This window comes from Mauremys reevesii, linkage group 7, assembly GCF_016161935.1.
Source record: "Mauremys reevesii isolate NIE-2019 linkage group 7, ASM1616193v1, whole genome shotgun sequence".
NCBI classification, from domain to species: Eukaryota; Metazoa; Chordata; order Testudines; family Geoemydidae; genus Mauremys; species Mauremys reevesii.
Genome location: NC_052629.1, coordinates 3,980,950 through 3,998,047, shown reverse-complemented (window position 1 = coordinate 3,998,047; position 17,098 = coordinate 3,980,950). Strand labels below are relative to the sequence as shown.

The 17,098-nt window shown below is 43.7% G+C and overlaps 1 protein-coding gene across 1 annotated transcript in view; it reads right to left on the bottom strand.

The window, feature by feature from the left end:
• SUFU (SUFU negative regulator of hedgehog signaling) overlaps positions 1-13,567 on the bottom strand; it is a 124,106-nt gene extending 110,539 nt beyond the window's left edge. Inside the window, 3 exon segments of the mRNA XM_039481296.1 lie at positions 8,424-8,558; positions 13,304-13,422; positions 13,424-13,567. Coding sequence (XP_039337230.1) covers positions 8,424-8,558; positions 13,304-13,422; positions 13,424-13,459 — 290 coding nt within the window. The 5' untranslated portion in view covers positions 13,460-13,567.
• Between the last annotated feature and the right edge of the window lie 3,531 nt (positions 13,568-17,098).

Below are 17,098 nucleotides of genomic sequence, written 5' to 3'. Positions count from 1 at the left end.
GACGCATGTTCATGTTCATCATCTGAGTCAGATGGCACCAGCAGAAGGTTGATTTTCCTTTTTGGTGGTTTGGATTCTGTAGTTACCACATCGGAGTGTTGCGCTTTTAAGACTTTTGAAAGCATGCTCCACACTTCATTCCTCTCAGATTTCGGAAGGCACTTCAGATTCTTAAACCTTGGGTCAAGTGCTGTAGCTGTCTTTAGAAATTTCACATTTGACAAAATGCAAAGGTACCAATCTTCAGTGAAAGTGTTCTTAAAAATCAACAACATGTGCTGGGTCATCATCTGAGACTGCTATAACATGAAATATGCGGAAGAATGCAGGTAAAATAGCAGGAAACATACAATTCTCCCCCAAGGAGTTCAGTCAAATTTAATTAATGCTTAAAAAAAACAACAACACAAGACGACCATCGTCAGCTTGGAAGCATGTCCTATGGAATGGTGACCGAAGCATAAAGAGGCATACGAACGTTTAGCATATCTGGTATGTAAATACCTTGCAATGCCGGCTACAAAAATGCCACGTGAATGCCTGTTCTCACTTTCAGGGGACATTGTAAATAAGAAGCAGACAGCATTATCTCTTGTAAATGTAAACAAACTTGTTTCTCTTAGCAACTGGCTGAACAAGAAGTAAGACTGAGTGGACTTCTAGACTCTAAAGTTTTGCGTTGCTTTGTTTTTGAGTGGTTATGTACCAAAAAATTTTACATTTGTAAGTTGCACTTTTATGATAAAGATTGCACTACAGTACTTGTATGAGGTGAACTGAAAAAAACTATTTCTTTTTATCATTTTTACAGTGCAAATATTTGTAATCATAAAGTGAGTACCGTACACTTTGTATTCTGTGTTAACTGAAATATATTTGAAAAATGTAGAAAAACATCTAAAAAATATTTAATACATTTCAGTTGGTATTCTGTTTAACAGTGCAATTAAAACTGCCATTAATATAATTTTTTTAAATGCAATTAATTTGAGTTAATCACGTGACTTAACTGTGATTAACTGACAGCCCTAGTTTAAACTAGTGTAAATGATGGATTCTCTAAATTGAAATCTTTAAATCATGATTAGAGGACATCAGTAACTTAGACAGAGGTTATGGGGATCTATTACAGGAGTGGATGGGTGGGTGAGGTTCTGTGGCCTGCAATGTGCAGGAGGTCAGACTAGAGGATCATGACGGCTCCTTCAGACCTTGACGTCTATAAAACCTGCCATTGGGTTTTCCCCATGGTTTCAAGTTCATAACTGTCTCTGATTCAGAACCAGAACTGAGAATAATTCAGTCTTTCCTTCATACAACTTGGGCCTTTGATCCTGGCCTCACGCAGCAGGTGATCAGCAGACAATGGCCCATGCCTCAGGGCATGGCTTCAAACGGCTGGGGTTTTACATAACCGGAGGTGGCACATTTGCCGTCACCTGCCCGTAGATATTTCTAGGCAAACCACTCAACACAAAGTCCATTCTTGGCTGGCACGTTGTTCAATATAGTCCTTGGAACCTTGAAGTCTCCCATCTGTTTTATCTTCCCCCTCAAGAGGTTACATACAAGCCCAGCCCACAATAATACATAAACCATTCACTTTATATAATGGACTCTAAAGATACTTAAAATTAATTCAATAAGGTCCCAAAGATATTGCTGGCAATTGCCATATCTATCACACTTTACTGTTGCATTCGTCAAGGGAAGAGTGCCCAACTTTAGAACCAACAACATTTCTATCCTCTCTTCCCCTCCAATCCTCCTTTCTGTTCCCCCCCCTCCCCCGACAATCTGTATTTCCTTCCCTAGCAACACCTGGCTCTTCACTCAAACCACTTTCCCTATTCAATCCACCACAATGTTTACCAAAGAGTTAATGCTTAAGTGTCATTGGACTTGAGAGCTAACACACTAGTGAAATGAGTTGAAGGCAGAAGGAAGGTTGCATCTCTGGACTATGGTTTTAAGGCAAACGGAGGCAGATGTGTCTGCATTGGTTAAGCTCAGTTCACACATTTGCACATCTTCACAGCCATGGAAGCTAGAAATTTATTGTTTATACACATTTTCCTGGAATCACAGGCTTGAATCCAAACCAGACTAACTTCGTTTTTCATGATTTCAAGGCAAATACCGTATAATGAATTTCATTAAGTTTGTGGGCAGATCTTTCAAATGTCAAACAAAAAAAATTCTAGTGTCTTATCTGCTCTAAATGGACATTTCTCTAACACCACTTTTCATGGAAGAAAAGGGACTCTGGGTTAAGCCTACCTCACTACCTTTCAGTGTCCTAGCTGTCAGATACTGAATGGCACCGTTTAGCCAGAACACAATGGAACAGTATTCCAGTTCCACTACACCACTATGCCCCACCCCCTGAAGTATGGGGGTGGGGTTGGAGTGCCAGGCTGGTGGGCTGACACTGCACTTTAAGACTACACCACTGCACAGTCTCACCTCATAGTTTGTTATATTTCAGTGGTGCTTTATGTAGTTTGTAAAGCACTTGGGGACTCTTTAGGATCAAAATTTCAGACTCTGGGCTGCCAAATTGAGGTCAGAGGAGTTATATGAGGGGTTACAGAACTAAGAGGCCCACTAAAGAGACACCTGTCAGCACTATCATAATCTACATTCAGACAAAAATCACAGGGGGAAGACAGTTCTCACTGACAAGAGAGTGTACTGATTGCAACTTTCAAAATACCAAAATTCCAATACCAAAACAAAGAACATCAAATTCAATAACAGCTTTAAAGAAAAATTCTTCTCCTCCTCAATCCCATATTTGTTACCCTTTCCAGTTTTTGCACCTTTAATAGCCATAACTAATACCCTATCAATTCACCTGGTCTGTATGAACAACTAGTGCGTGCCATGGAGTTCTTAGAAGTTTGCACATACCATTACCTTTAGTAGGGAGGTGCCATGGAGAGAGACAACATGTTGTCCCAGCATGCAATGCTCCTTCTTGATAAGACTGCAGAACAGCTCAAATCAAAAGAAGCATTGCAAACTGGTACCTGTTGTCTCAGCAGGTGGTGCTGTGCATCTGTATTAGAGCTGATTGCAGCTGCCTTCATCTCTGTTTTATGCAAATTTGCTGCAGCAATTAGACTTCTGCCAAGCTGCCAGAACAGTCCACCATCTGTGTGTAGATCAGGACACAAACTTCATAGTTTAGGAACTTGTATTAAAAACACCTGAACATGAGAGCAGTATTGGAGTTCTCTCCTCTGAAGAGAGCAAATGTTAAATTAAAAAAAAACCACACACCCACAGTCCTGATGTAAGTTGTGTTTTCTGCTGTGACTCGATACTATTTCTTTGCAGATTTCAATATCACTGAAGTTATTCAACCCCTTCAGGGTTTTTACAGCACGCAGGTCTCTTGAGGGGATAGCAACATAACCCCAATAGTTTAACAAGCACTTGAAAAGAGGGTAAGGGGAATCTTGTGCTGAACTGCAGGCCTGGGAAATGGGATATGGCTCTGCAACAGACTCACTGTGTGACCTTGGGCAAGTCACCTCCCCCTTTGTAAAATCGTGATCATCTTTTCTTTTTTCCACCCTTTGTCTGTTTTGTGCATTTAGATTATAAACTTTTGGGGGGCAGGGCCTCTCTCTTACTGTGTATATACAGGGCCCTAAACTCAGCTAGGTCTTTAGGTGTTGTTATAAAAAAACAAAAATAATCCATGTGGAAAGAAGGCAGTGTATTACAAAAAAGCAGATGAATTATTGGAATAGAGGTTATTCCTCTTTGAGCAGGAAGTAGATTTGTGTGACCTTGCAGTAGACTTAGAATGTGATTTAAATAATAAATAATAATATACAGATAATGCCAATGTCTATTTATGCATTTTTATGTATTTAAATTTTCATAGCTGCAGGAAATTATGGAGGGAATCAGACAACGGGTGACAGATAATTTAATGACAGCAGATACGGAGATTCAAAAAGTTAAAGCTTTATAACTGTTAAAGCACAAGTTTCAGCATCACATCAATATACAAAATAAATATCCTTAAATCAAAACCTCATAAGTCCTCCAGCAGCATTTTTCTTACTTTGCCTTTGTAAATTTCAATTATTATTGATGAGGAAATGTCCACTGCACCTTACACACACAAACCAATGAAAAAACATTTACCAGCATTTACCAATACAAGTCTAATCCTTCCAGGCTATCTTTAAGAGTGTTTCAGATACCTTTGATAGGTTGAATCTTATACGTTTATAAATACACTACCACTATGCCATATACAGACTTCACAAAGTTACACATTCAAAAGGATTGTACTCTCCAACACTCTATGGCAGCGGTCCCCAACCTTAGGGCCGTGGCAGCGGTCGAGCATCCGCCGAAATGCCACTGAAATTCAGCGGCATTTCAGCGGCAATGCCTCTGGATGACGTCGCTTGCCGGCGGCAAGCAGCGTCATCCAGAGGCATCGCTGCCGAAATGCCGCCAAATTTTGGCGGCATTTCAGCGGATTCTCGACCGCCGGCCAGACCTCTGCTTTATGGATTCGCTGCTTTCTACAGCAGTGGGGTCCTCCCCTGTAACAAGCTACAAACAAGTCTGAATTTTAAAGACAGAGAAGTTAAAGAAAGAGGAGAAACCTTTTCAAAAGATTAGGAAGGGGATCTCTGCTGCCACTCAGGTACTTGTGTATCAAGTCCCAATCAAAGACCTCCGATTCCATAACACTGTCATGATGTAATGATTTAGGACAGTGAGGGCAATCAAGCCACCAAAGCTGGTGTCATGGCTGCCATTATACTATGAAACACTGATTGCTTTTTAAGTGAAAAAAGTTCTCTCACATGAAATTCTTAAATTTCTTCCATGTTATTCTGTGGCTCCTAAAAACAGACCTGTTTTCTAAGCAGAGCATAACCAATATTTAAACAGTACAGGAAATAGTGCTATTTTAACTGAAAATAAATCTGTCAGCAAGGAGTCACAGGGAGAGCTACACTTCAGACTTTTCAGGTTCTTATTAAAAAATATAAATTAAAGTCAACATGTTCACTTCATTTGCAACATCTGTTTGCTATTTCATTATTAATACACATACAGGGGGCCCCCCAATTCAGGCTGGGTTCACTCCTAAAAACCTTTCAGCTATATTGCATTATAATTGGTCTAAATTGTACAGAATAACAGAAATATTACCAAAAAAGTCTGAGTGCACTAGGTCACAAGCAGAGAGATTTAAAGGCTTGCAAAGCTTTTGGATTGGGGTACATTTTGTGTAGGAAGAAGACAGTGTATTTTATAACAGGTTAAGCAGGGAGAAGTTATGAAAATACACACTTCTTAAAAACCTTACAGACTGCTGTGATCTGGTCACGTTCAGTACTCTCTGCAGCCTATGGAAAAATTCCATTTGATTTCAGTGGGCTTTGGATTTGATCTGTAGTGTACTACCGCAGGCTCCACCTTAAAAAAGGTCTATGGTTGTGTGGCAACAGTGAAAGTCATCCAAAACAATCTTAGTTCTACTTTATACCTCTGCCAACCTCTTCCATGTGACCATTTGAACCGAATTCTGTTAAAGATATTTTCATAAGGACTTCAATAAGTTCACTCCCAAAGAATGAGAGGCTCTTTAAGGCAGGGAAGCCACTATATTTGTTCAGATTGCACCCAGACTGAACTACAACACACCAGGTTTATATGTTTGTCGAGACACTAAAAGATTTTCAACACCCAGCAGAAGCCACTGAAAGCTACTTGGTGCTGATCTCTTTTTAAAATCTGGCTACATATGTGGTCTTTTGCACTTAACTCCACCGTGCTCTTACCATGTAAATCTCATAATTTAAGATTCTGTGTTTAGGAGATTTGTATTTTTGATACAGTTACTGTATTTCTAACAAAAGGTATGTTTGGAGATGTGTACCAGTCATGGCCTTTGTGCATCCACGAGAATTAACACAAAGGTGGAGTTTGGTTTAAATGATATTGTACTGTCTGATTAAGTGTAAGGGAGACTAGTAAACTGTTTTGGAGTTGGTGATTACCCTATGTTCTTTGGGGAGAAGACTGCCAGTTTCCGGCTCTTCTTAGTGAGACACTGAATTGTTAATATTAGGATCATTAGGTCTTTCATCTATGGATTTTGAAGTACTTTACAGAGGACAGCAAGTATCATTATCCCCATTTTACAGACAGGTAAATTAAGGTACAAAGGTGAAGTGACTTGCCAGGTAGGGTTGCTTAAGGGTCCTTGACTGAGCATGTCCCCGCTTTGTAGTGTTTGGAAGGTTGGGTTTAAACTGAACCTTAAACCTTGAAAATCTGAAGTTAGGGATTGAGGGGGTTGGTCCCAAAGGGCATAAAATATTAAGGATTTTTCTACCAAAAAAGAAAAGCTAGCTCTCAAATCAATTTGAGGGGGGGGGGGGAGGAAATTGCTCAGAAGCCTTAGTGGAGTGTGCACGCTCCATAAGGAGAGAAAGACTGCTCCCCCAGTGCAGACCTCACCAGACGTGGTTCTCTATCACCCTTCATTTGAGCCACAAGAGCTGAATATCTCAATAATCCCCCTGCACCACAATCAGCAAAATACATCTCTCCACTGAGATCAACCAATTTGGAATTTCTAGGCCAAGTCATTTGACCAGATAAAAAGTTAGAAGGTTTCATTTTTGGAAAATTCTACTTCAGATTCTGAACACTATTTCCTAGGTTTCTTCTGGAAAGTTTAGCCCACAGTAGATAGCTTGTCCTAAGAATGACATTTAATGTTTCAGGTACATCAGCTTGGTTTAGGTGAAGATAGGGTATGTGTTAAAGTCAGGTTTAAGGCTTAAGAAAGTAGTGTCCTTACGAAATGTACTTTTTGATGGATAAAGGCATTTATCCAACATAACAGATATCTTTAGGAGGGATGCCAACTCCATACCCTACTCATTACCATTCCTTTCAGGCAGGAGTTTGAGCAAATTGATAAGCATTACACTGCGCTCTGAAGGTCAGACCTGGGCTCTGACAAGACAACATGCAGCAGCAAGACACCTCTCTGCATAACAAGGTTTGTGTGTCCAGGATAGGGTCTCTTCTGCCCCGAGAGAAATAAGTCTCTACCTCACCCTCCCTTTCTCCTGATTTGCCCTTGCTTTCTTCTTGGCCTACATTGTTACTGAGTAGCTAGTAGAGTGAGGTCAATTGGGTCAGTACCAGGCTGGTCAAGGTTTCCTGCCAGGTCTCAGAGATGCAGATGTTTTGTCTAATCAGCTTGTGAAAGATACTAGCTTATCTGACAAGCAACTCTGCATTCCTCAGCAAGACCTTAAAGTGTCTGGCTGTGGATACCTACTCACTTTGCCTGCTGCCTTGTGGATGTGGGGGAAGTTAAAGGAGCTGGCTGTGTGCCTGCGAGACAAAGCACCTGAGTGAAAAACAGCTGGCTGGAGCTTAACCCAGGCAAGAAAGAGGTGGTAAGCTTAGATTAGCTAGTTTAGACCCCCACAACCATACCAACAATCAGGGGTATTTGCCCTTCAACTGCAAAACAGTACAATTCAAAGATTCACTAGATCAACTGTCTCTGCTGCATAAAAGCTAGGTAACAACAGGAAGGTCTCTCCATTCCTGGCTAGTTAGAAGACTAGATACACTACTCTGAGAAGGCTTAGCAACCACAGCCCATATGTTTATCAGCTAATGTTGCTTGCTCTACCTCTAATTAATGGTCAAGATCAGTAGAAAAGACCAGAATAAGTTCTAGCCTGACTTTTCTTAGCCTGATGCAACATACCTGACAGAAGCCTATTCACCGTATCAGAAGCTAAAAAAGAGGAAGGAGAAGGAAGAAAGTAGCAGGGAGAGAGGAACCATCTCCATGTGTGAGCAGCCCAACACTAGGGGAGTGAGAACAGAGACCAAATGATTATTTTCTTATGCTTCTATTTCTGTATCTTGGCACCTTTATATTGAGTTGGGATGGGGTCCCAGCATCTACAAATGCCTCCTATGCCCACACATTGATATTAACATTGCCTTCCCAGCTCAAGGAAAGGTGCTCCAACGGCATTTTAAGGAGGTAGTTCTTAACAGGTGATTGGTGATGGTTTAAGAGGACCACAGTGGAACAGTTTAAATATCAATAAAGTATCAAGCAGAAGAAAAATAAGAATTTTATCAGAAGTTAAAATCATCAAACAAATAAGTTAACCAATCACATTCTAAAGTAGGCCCTGGTCTTGCAAGGAGAACTGCATGGTAGACTCCTGCACCCATGAGGAGTTGCAGTTCCCTTTGCATGGTCTTGGTCTACAATGCAAAAAATATGTATGTTTGACCCACAAACAAGATGCTGTTTTACTGTCCCTCACTCCTTCTCATCCACAACATATACAAAGCACAACATGCAGCAATAGAATCCATAAGGCACTCACTCGTGAACTCTGTTGTCTCCATACAAGTCACTTAACCCAAAGCTGACATAATGCCAGTGCTCAGGAACATTCAACGCTGGGTTTCCCAAGTTCCTGTACATGCTAACGTAGTCCAGAGGATCTGGTCCCCCCAACCTGTAAAAAAAAACAAAAACAAAAGGAAGTTCCAGTATAATATTGGAGAAAGACAATTTTAACTGTTTTACATGCTCAGTATTATTAGTCCTATATTTTTTTTTAAAAGAAAGCTATGCATACAAAGGTGAATTTTTCCATGTATTATCACAACTGTCTTGTTATGACACTTTCAGCTATGCTTTTTATTTTCATGGGAGTCTTGAAAGGCTGTCTTATGCTAAATGAATATGAAGTCTGCACAGATGCTGGTATGGGCCTTTTAGACAAAGGCCTGCTTCAAATCACTGCAAGTGACAAAAATGAAATTAGCATATCCGAATTCCCTCTAGAGAAAATAAAGAATAAGGCCAAGTTAAATCCAGAGTTTTAAGCATAGGAAGACAGGGTGCATGCATCTCATATGCTGAGTGTTTTTAAAGTTAAAGCATGAAACTGTCTGGAGGACCATTACTAAAAAAAGTTTCCACAAAACATCCAAAGATGATTGAAACATAATAGAAAAGTGGTGATAGCAATACTCACACTGCAAACCTTTAACTCAGTTCAGAAATGTATACTCCCACTTTTTCTAAGTCATTCTATTTCTTAAAGTAGAATTAGAAAAGATTGAGTTTTAAGAGAATATTGCATATGTTTGAAAGCAAACAAAATGTGAATACTGGAGACAAAAGTCATTCTCTCTGCAAAGTTATGTTATTAATGTCTTCTTAGTACACTAAGAATGTCAATTTTAAAAACATATCCCACAGCATCAAGTTAAATATTAGAACTGGTTGCATAGTGGAACACTACTTACAGTCAGAATATAGCAACTAGCAGACTACTTAATGGAATAATCCATTTTATATAAAAATGGAATTTGCAGAATATTTTACTGCTGTAAGACGAAAAAGAAATTTGGTTGACACTAACAAAGTTAGTGGCCTCATTAGCAATTTGTAGTCACATCTGGCTGTGCAGAGAGAAAGGTAACTCCCCCATCAATATGAGAAAACGTGCCAAACTGTTTTCCTTGCTATTTGTACTATTATAAAACAGAAAGGACAGATGAAGACAAGAAGAAACAAGATGTCAGCCACGTTTATGGAACAGAGCAAATAGCTGTTTAACCATTTCCTGTCTGACCTGCTTTCTGGTCAAAACAAAAATTCTCTGTTATCCAAAACAAATGTAAAAAGATCCAAACAAAAAAAAGGCAAGGAACTAAAATGGCCACATACAACCATATCTCTTCTTATACCCTAGCCCCCAACTCTTTGTATGTTGTCCGGTCAAGCCCCGATCCCGTAATTTGTTGCTCACAGGCATATCAGGGCCCTAGACTGTAATTTCATCAGGGCAGAGGCTTGTCTGGAAGTACACTCTGCATGCTATACAAATAATTCACCAGAACAATCCATATATTGCATAAATATCTGAATCATCATTATTTTCGGCCTTCCAAATACTTCTTCAAATACTGTCCTCGGCAGGAGTTTGCTATAATGCACGCTTTGCAATTGTACTGTAATCTTCATTTCTCCGTATAAAGGTTCCGACAAAAAGTTGTGATAAACGGAAGTGTTTAGAATTTTTTTGAAAATTCTAATTGCATAAAGTTAACACGTTAGCACAGGAAATAAATGTGTTACACCACGTTCAATTGGATAGGGGATGTGAGCAATAAGGTTAGCCTCAGGGAGAAACTGTACTTGCATGAAGAATTCCCTGTTGACCAATGTTAAACTTCCTGGGCTTCTGTCATGGAGAAATACCTGACGAAGTATTCAGCTAGAGCAGTGGTTCTCAACCTATTTACCATCGGAGGCCCCAATGTGTTATGTGGGCTGCATCCAGTATTACCTGTATGGCCCTGAGGATGTCACATAGGCCGCACTTCTGTGCTGACTGGGCCGCAAGTTGAGAACCACTGAGCTAGAGCCTCCTAAGGGATGATTAGTGAAAGGAGGTAACATGATACATTCATTAGAAAAGGAACTAATACAGCACTACTAGAAAAATGCCTTGAAACTATAAAATATGGCAGGAAACAGACTAGTGAAAGAATGAAGCTGAAACAGTCACCCTCAATTCTACAAAAACTTTGAACACTTTTCTACTAAAGCAAGGAATATAACTAACAATGCTGCTCTATTGCCTGCAATTTTATGTTCTGAAAGAATGTTACTTCAGAAATATTTAACCACTTCTCTTAATAAGAGCAATCATCTGAAGATTACAAAGAAGAAATTTCCACTCACATAGGTACAGGAGTGCTTCCAAAAGCTCTGAGAGCTATCTGGATTAATTTCCAAAAATATGCAAATGAAACATGTTAAAAGGACACACCTGTCGCAAGAAGTATTTTTCATCCATCAGTTTTCCCCCCCCCCTCAAGAGGGAGCATGTCACTTGGTTTTGCTGGATGTTTACATAGATACTTGCCTTGATTTGCAAGCCAGAAAACCTTTTAAATACTGCAATACTCTTAAAAAAAAAGTTGTGAATTTTTTTTTATTTAAAAAGAGACTGATTATGTATAATTAAAAACTGATTAGCTTTGCAATATTATTCCTGAGGCACTGAGCTATTTCTTCTTTTAATCTAAACCAGTGATACTCAGACCTCAGTGGTTCAGGAGCTAAGTTAGAGATCAACATTACCCAAAAGAACCACAGTGCTGTGAATTCACTGTTCCATTTACTATTACTATATAAAAATAAAATGTAAATGAAACAATTATTCTTACAGCAAACTGACCAAATAATCTTTTACAAACTATAATTGGTTAACAACATAGTAAAAGCATCCTGATGTATTAATAACTTAGGCTGGTTAATAATTACATCACACTGTGTTTTAATATCATGTGCACATTAAAGAGCCACTTCCAGCTCACAAGCCTCAATCTGACTATCACTGATCTAGCTTACGGCCCAGAGGGATGAGGGCAGAAGACAACATACGCACAAGTGAACAACAGCAGTGAATTCAGCAAAGTTTTCACAAATGTTTAAAGACTCCCATACATAGGTCATCTCCCCTTCATTACACTAGGTCTACTCTAGCCCTTGTGCTAAAATCTCCTCCGGGAGGCAGCTGTGGTGTATACATTGCACCACTGGTGCTCTGTCAGTGCTAGAGGAACTCCTACTATTATAATGACCACCAATTAAACTGCACACATGGTAACAATGGTGATAAACATCAGAGCCCACCTCAGATCTGACCACAGAAAAGCAACAGTATCATCCCTGCCACTAGCTCCTTTCCCAGGATCTAGGAGGTTAGTGCACACAGATCTCATTCAATCAGCACCTTGGTATTTATTTATTCCTAAAAACCAAAGAGGGCGTCATCATCACAGATCCAAATCTACCTTCGTCTCACACAAATCTTGGGTCATTCCAGTCGACATTGGCATAAACTGATGACAGAAGAGAAATACTGACTCCTAAACAGAAGTGACTGGAAATTCTTGTCGCACTTGAATGCTTAAAGGAAGGCATCTAAATTTATATTGCTGTAACTGTAGTGACCTGATCTGCCCACTTACGTTAGGTACCAAACTTGGACAACGTTAGCCTGCACTCACATGGAAAAAAACACAACCATTTTTATTCCAAGCTTCCTCAGATATTCCACAATTTTAGATCTACATCCCAGATTTGGATTAGCAGCCAATGAACCTACAAGAATCAGACTCTTCTCCAAAAAGCACTGGTCTAGATTCTCACAAGAGCAGTGCATCTTTGCAAGGGTACCAGTCACTGCCTGGTTCTGTCAGAGATGGGTACAGGAAGAACCACTTTTCTATTTCTACCTAGCCAGAGGCAGACCTGATGAAATTAAAGGGAAAAATGCCAGAATGCAGAGAGCCTTAATTAAACTTTTTCAAAGCACCAGAAAAAGTTCTGTAGGGAAAAATCCTAAACCTGCACCAGCCAGGATGACACACTACAGATTTCCAAACCGGGGTCTGTGGACCCCCAGCTGTCCGCAGAGAGGGAACAGCGTGCCTAGGCCTGGCTCTCCTTGGTGCCAAGTGAGGGTAGATTAAAATGAAGAGTAAGAGTAGATCGCAAAATTAACTCCTCTCAGAACAATGCACCACCTCACGACACCCCCCCATCCTCTCTCACAGACCCAGCCAACTCTCCCCATTCAGGGAGCCTCTCCCCAGCATCTCCCTTTCCCACCCAGGGAGCCCCCCATTCAAGGCCCCCTAACCTGGTCCAGCCCCCCATTCACCCAGGGCCCCTCTGGCCCAGCCCCCCCAACCAGGATCCCCTTCAGGGAGCCTGCCCTCCCTGACTTAAGATCCTTCCCATCCCGCCCCCCCAACCAGGGCCCCCCACTCAGTACAGCCCCATCCCATCCCGCCCCAACCAGGGCCCCCACTCAGGACAGCCCCATCCCGCCCCCAACCAGGGCCCCCACTCAGGACAGCCCCCATCCCGCCCCCACTCAGGACCACCCCTCAAACTCAAGGCCCCTAGCATGGCCCAGCCCCATTCACCCAGAGGCCCCGCAGGATCCCCTGTCCTGTCCCGGCCCCACTCAGGGCGCCCCCGCCCCGCCTGCAGGATCCCCACTCAGGGCGCCCCCACAGGATCCCCGCTCAGGGCGCCCCGCAGGATCCCCGCTCAGGGCGCCCCCGCAGGATCCTCCCCTCGCTCAGGGCGCCCCTGGCCCCGGCCCCACACTCAGGGCGCCCCCCCCGCAGGATCCTCCCCCGCTCAGGGCGCCCCCCCGGCTCTCTCCAGTACTTGAGGATGGCGGTGACCTGCAGCGGGTTGGGCTGCTCGGGGTAGAGGCGGCGGCACTCGCCGTAGATGCCGTGCAGCCCCGGGAAGAGCGCGGGAAGGAGCCGGAGCCGGGCCCGGCCCCGGGGCCCCGCCAGGCCGCGCGCCCTCCATGGGGCCGCCGCTCCGAGCGGGACGGGCTGGGCGGGGGAGGGGGGTCCCTGCGCCGCGCTCTGGGATACGGGGGGAACCGGCCCAGGCGGCTGCTCCGGGCTCCGGCTCGCCACACACCCGGCCCAGGCGGCTCGGTCCACCGGCGGCTCCCGAGGACTTTGACTGGCGGGCGGCCCCGCCAATGGCAGCGCAGGAGGCCAGGCCTCCTCGCCCAGCCCGGCCCCACCCCCTGCTGAGGCGGAGGGAGGCGCGTGCGCGACCCCTAGCGGCGGCGGCTTGCGGCTGCAGCAGCGGGATGGGGGAGAGTGAGGCCCTCTAGGGGCGGGGGGGTATGGCAGGAACTAGGGGAGATGGGGCGCTATGGGGCCCTGTGGGGACGAGGGAGCTATAGGGGCCCTATAGCAGAGGAGGGGAGTGATGCGGGCCCTATGGAGACAAATAGGGGAGGAGAGAAGTGATGAGAGTTGGTCCTATGGGGTGAGAAGAATGGGGGCCCAATAGGGCAGGAGGGGAGCTATGGGGACTCTGTGGGGGGACACTGGAGCCCTATAGAGGAGGAGGAGAGGTGTGGGGGCCCTATGGGGCGTGATTAGGAGGAAGGGGAAGAATGTACCCTATAGGGAAGAATAGAGCAGGAGTTATAGGGGCCACATGCTGGAAGAATGAGGCCCTATAGGGTGTGAGTAGAGCAGTGGGTGGGGAAGCTATAGGGATCATTTGGGAAGAGGAATGGATCCTAGGATTGGAGAACCGCCTAAGGCTGGTAATAGGTCCCCTTAGAGCAGTGGTTCCCAAACTTTAACAGGTCGTGAACCCCTTTCACTAAAATATCATATCTCGTGAACCCCCTCCTAAAAATTAATATTTCCATGGATTTTCTCCTTTACCTGAGCATAAATTATAGAAGCAGTGATCTTGGAAATAACTTGGGTTTTTTATGACACGCTTATTACACACTATTTATTATTACATGATTATTTATCATTACATTGTAAATTTTATTACATTATGAATAAAGCAACATTCTTCCAAGATTTCACTTTTGTAGCTCATATCACTTCAATTATATGTTTCATCAATGAGTACCAGACGTGAAACAGCATGAAGGTATTTAAGAAGCCAACTCAAATAAAGAGTTCCTCCTACAAGCATTCGGGTCTTGACCAGTCCAGGCAAACAACACACAACTACAATAAAGCTTAAACTTGTTGTGCCAGGAAGTCATGGTCATGGGGCTCAGGCTGACAGCCCCCACAGATGGCTCCATGTCCCGAGGGATGGCTCTGTCCACCATTACAGAATTTTTTTCTGAGAACCCCCTGGTACATTTCACGAGCCCCCAAGGGTTCATGAACCCCAGTTTGGGAACCACTGCCTTAGAGGCCAGTGAGGTCCTAGGCAATACTGGTGGCTACTAGACTCCAAGCACAGTTTTCAGTGATGACCCATTCTTCCACCTAATCCCACATGGTGGCTTACACTAGCAGCTGGGCAATTTGTGACACACACCCTGTTCTTTTGCTATGGACATTCAGCGTGGGAGGAAGATACCCAGTGATCCCTGATCAGGTGTTAATTTGGGTCTCTGCTACAGAGTAGAATAGGCAAAGACTTCATCTCTGCTACCCATAGCCCAGGGGTCCTGAGTGAAGCTACATGGCATCCTACGCATCCTCCTCCCCATTCTCCCTCATAGAACCCCATTCTTTCCCCAAAGGGCCCAGATAGCTCCCCTCCTCCCCATTTATGGCCCCATTGCATGCTGAGATCAGAGGCTGCATCTCTGTATTAAAGTTGAGGGCAGCTAAAAACTGCTCCTGGAACACTGCCCAGCATGTAACAAGTTGGTAATTCTTGCCATAGATGACCTGAGGCAGGGTCTCTCTGAGAACCTTCCTCCCTGCTGTCAGAACTCACTTGCTAATTGACACACCCATAGAGATTATTGTCCCTCAAAGAAGCTGTAGACTCTCAGACTGCTGCACTGGGCAACACAGTATGGGGAGGAGGTGAGCAGCCCCCAGTGGTGAAAGAACAGGCTAAAGACTATTTAGAAAAGCTGGACATGCACAAGTCCATGGGTCCAGATCTAACGCATCCAAGGGTGCTGAGGGAGTTGGCTGATGTGATTGCAGAGCCATTGGCCATTATCTTTGAAAATTCATGGCGACTGGGGGAAGTCCCAGATGAAAGCGGATAGAAAGCTGGCTAGATTGTCGGGCTCAACGGGTAGTGATCAACGACCTGATGTCTAGTTGGCAGCCGGTATCAAGCTGGTTTTGTTCAACATCTTTATTAATGATCTGGATGATGGGATGAATTGCACCCTCAGCAAGTTTGCAGATGACACTAAGCTGGGGGGAGAGGTAGATATGATGGAGGGTAGGGATAGGGTCCAGAGTGACCTAGACATGTTGAAGGATTGGGCAAAAAAGAAATCTGTTGAGGTTCAACAAGGACATGTGCAGAGTCCTGTGCTTAGGAAAGAAGAATCTCATGCACCGCTACCGACTGGCTAAGCAGCAGTTCTGCAGAAAAAGACCTGCGGATTACAGTGGACAAGAAGCTGGATATGAATCAGCAGTGTGCCCTTGTTGCCAAGAAGGCCAATGGCATATTGGGCTGTATTAGTAGGAGCATTGCCAGCAGATCGAGGGAAGTGATTATTCCCCTCTATTCGGCACTGGTGAGGCCACACCTGGAGTATTGCATCCAGTTTTGGTCCCCCCCACTACAGAAGGGATGTGGACAAATTGGAGAGAGTCCAGCGGAGGGCAACAGAAATGATTAGGGGGCTGGGGCACATGACTTACGAGGAGAGGCTGAGGGAACTGAGGTTATTTAGTCTGCAGAAGAGAAGAGTGAGGGGGGATTTGATAGCAGCCTTCAACTACCTGAAGGAGGGTTCCAAGAGGATGGAGCTCGGCTGTTTTCAGTGGTGGCAGATGACAGAACAAGAAGCAATGGTCTCAAGTTAAAGTGGAGGAGGTCTAGGTTGTATATTAGGAAACACTATTTCAGTAGGAGGGTGGTGAAGCACTGGAATGGGTTACCTAGGGAGGTGGTGGAATCCCCATCCTTAGAGGTTTTTAAGGATCGGCTTGACAAAGCCTTGGCTGGGATGATTTACTTGGTGTTCGTCTTGCTTTGAGCAAGGGATTGGATTAGACGACCTCCTGTGGTCTCTTCCAACCCTAATATTCTATGATTGTAAGACCAGCTCAGTCAGGGTGGATAGTATTAGAACATCAGCAGTCTCAGCAGCAGAGGATTTTTTCTTAAGCCCCTGCCTGCACACTCAACTTCTCCCATGTCTCACTCTTATGCCGAGCAAATACGAACAGGTTGTAGGTATTCAAGATTGGGAACAGAACACAGGAACCTTAATGTCACTTAGGAACCTTAGTGGTTTTTGTTGTTTTAGAATTCCCCACCTTTAATTACATTGCTCCTATTTTTCCTTTGCATAATTAAATCAGACATTTTTAAAACTGTGATGTTGACTGTCTAACCAAGGCTTTTGCCTGCATACAACACAGAGGGGAGTACCAGTCTACACTAGAAACTGGAGCCAGGGCCCCGATCCTGCAAAGTCTTGTGCATGTGCTTAAGTTTATACACTTATGAATAGTCCCATAA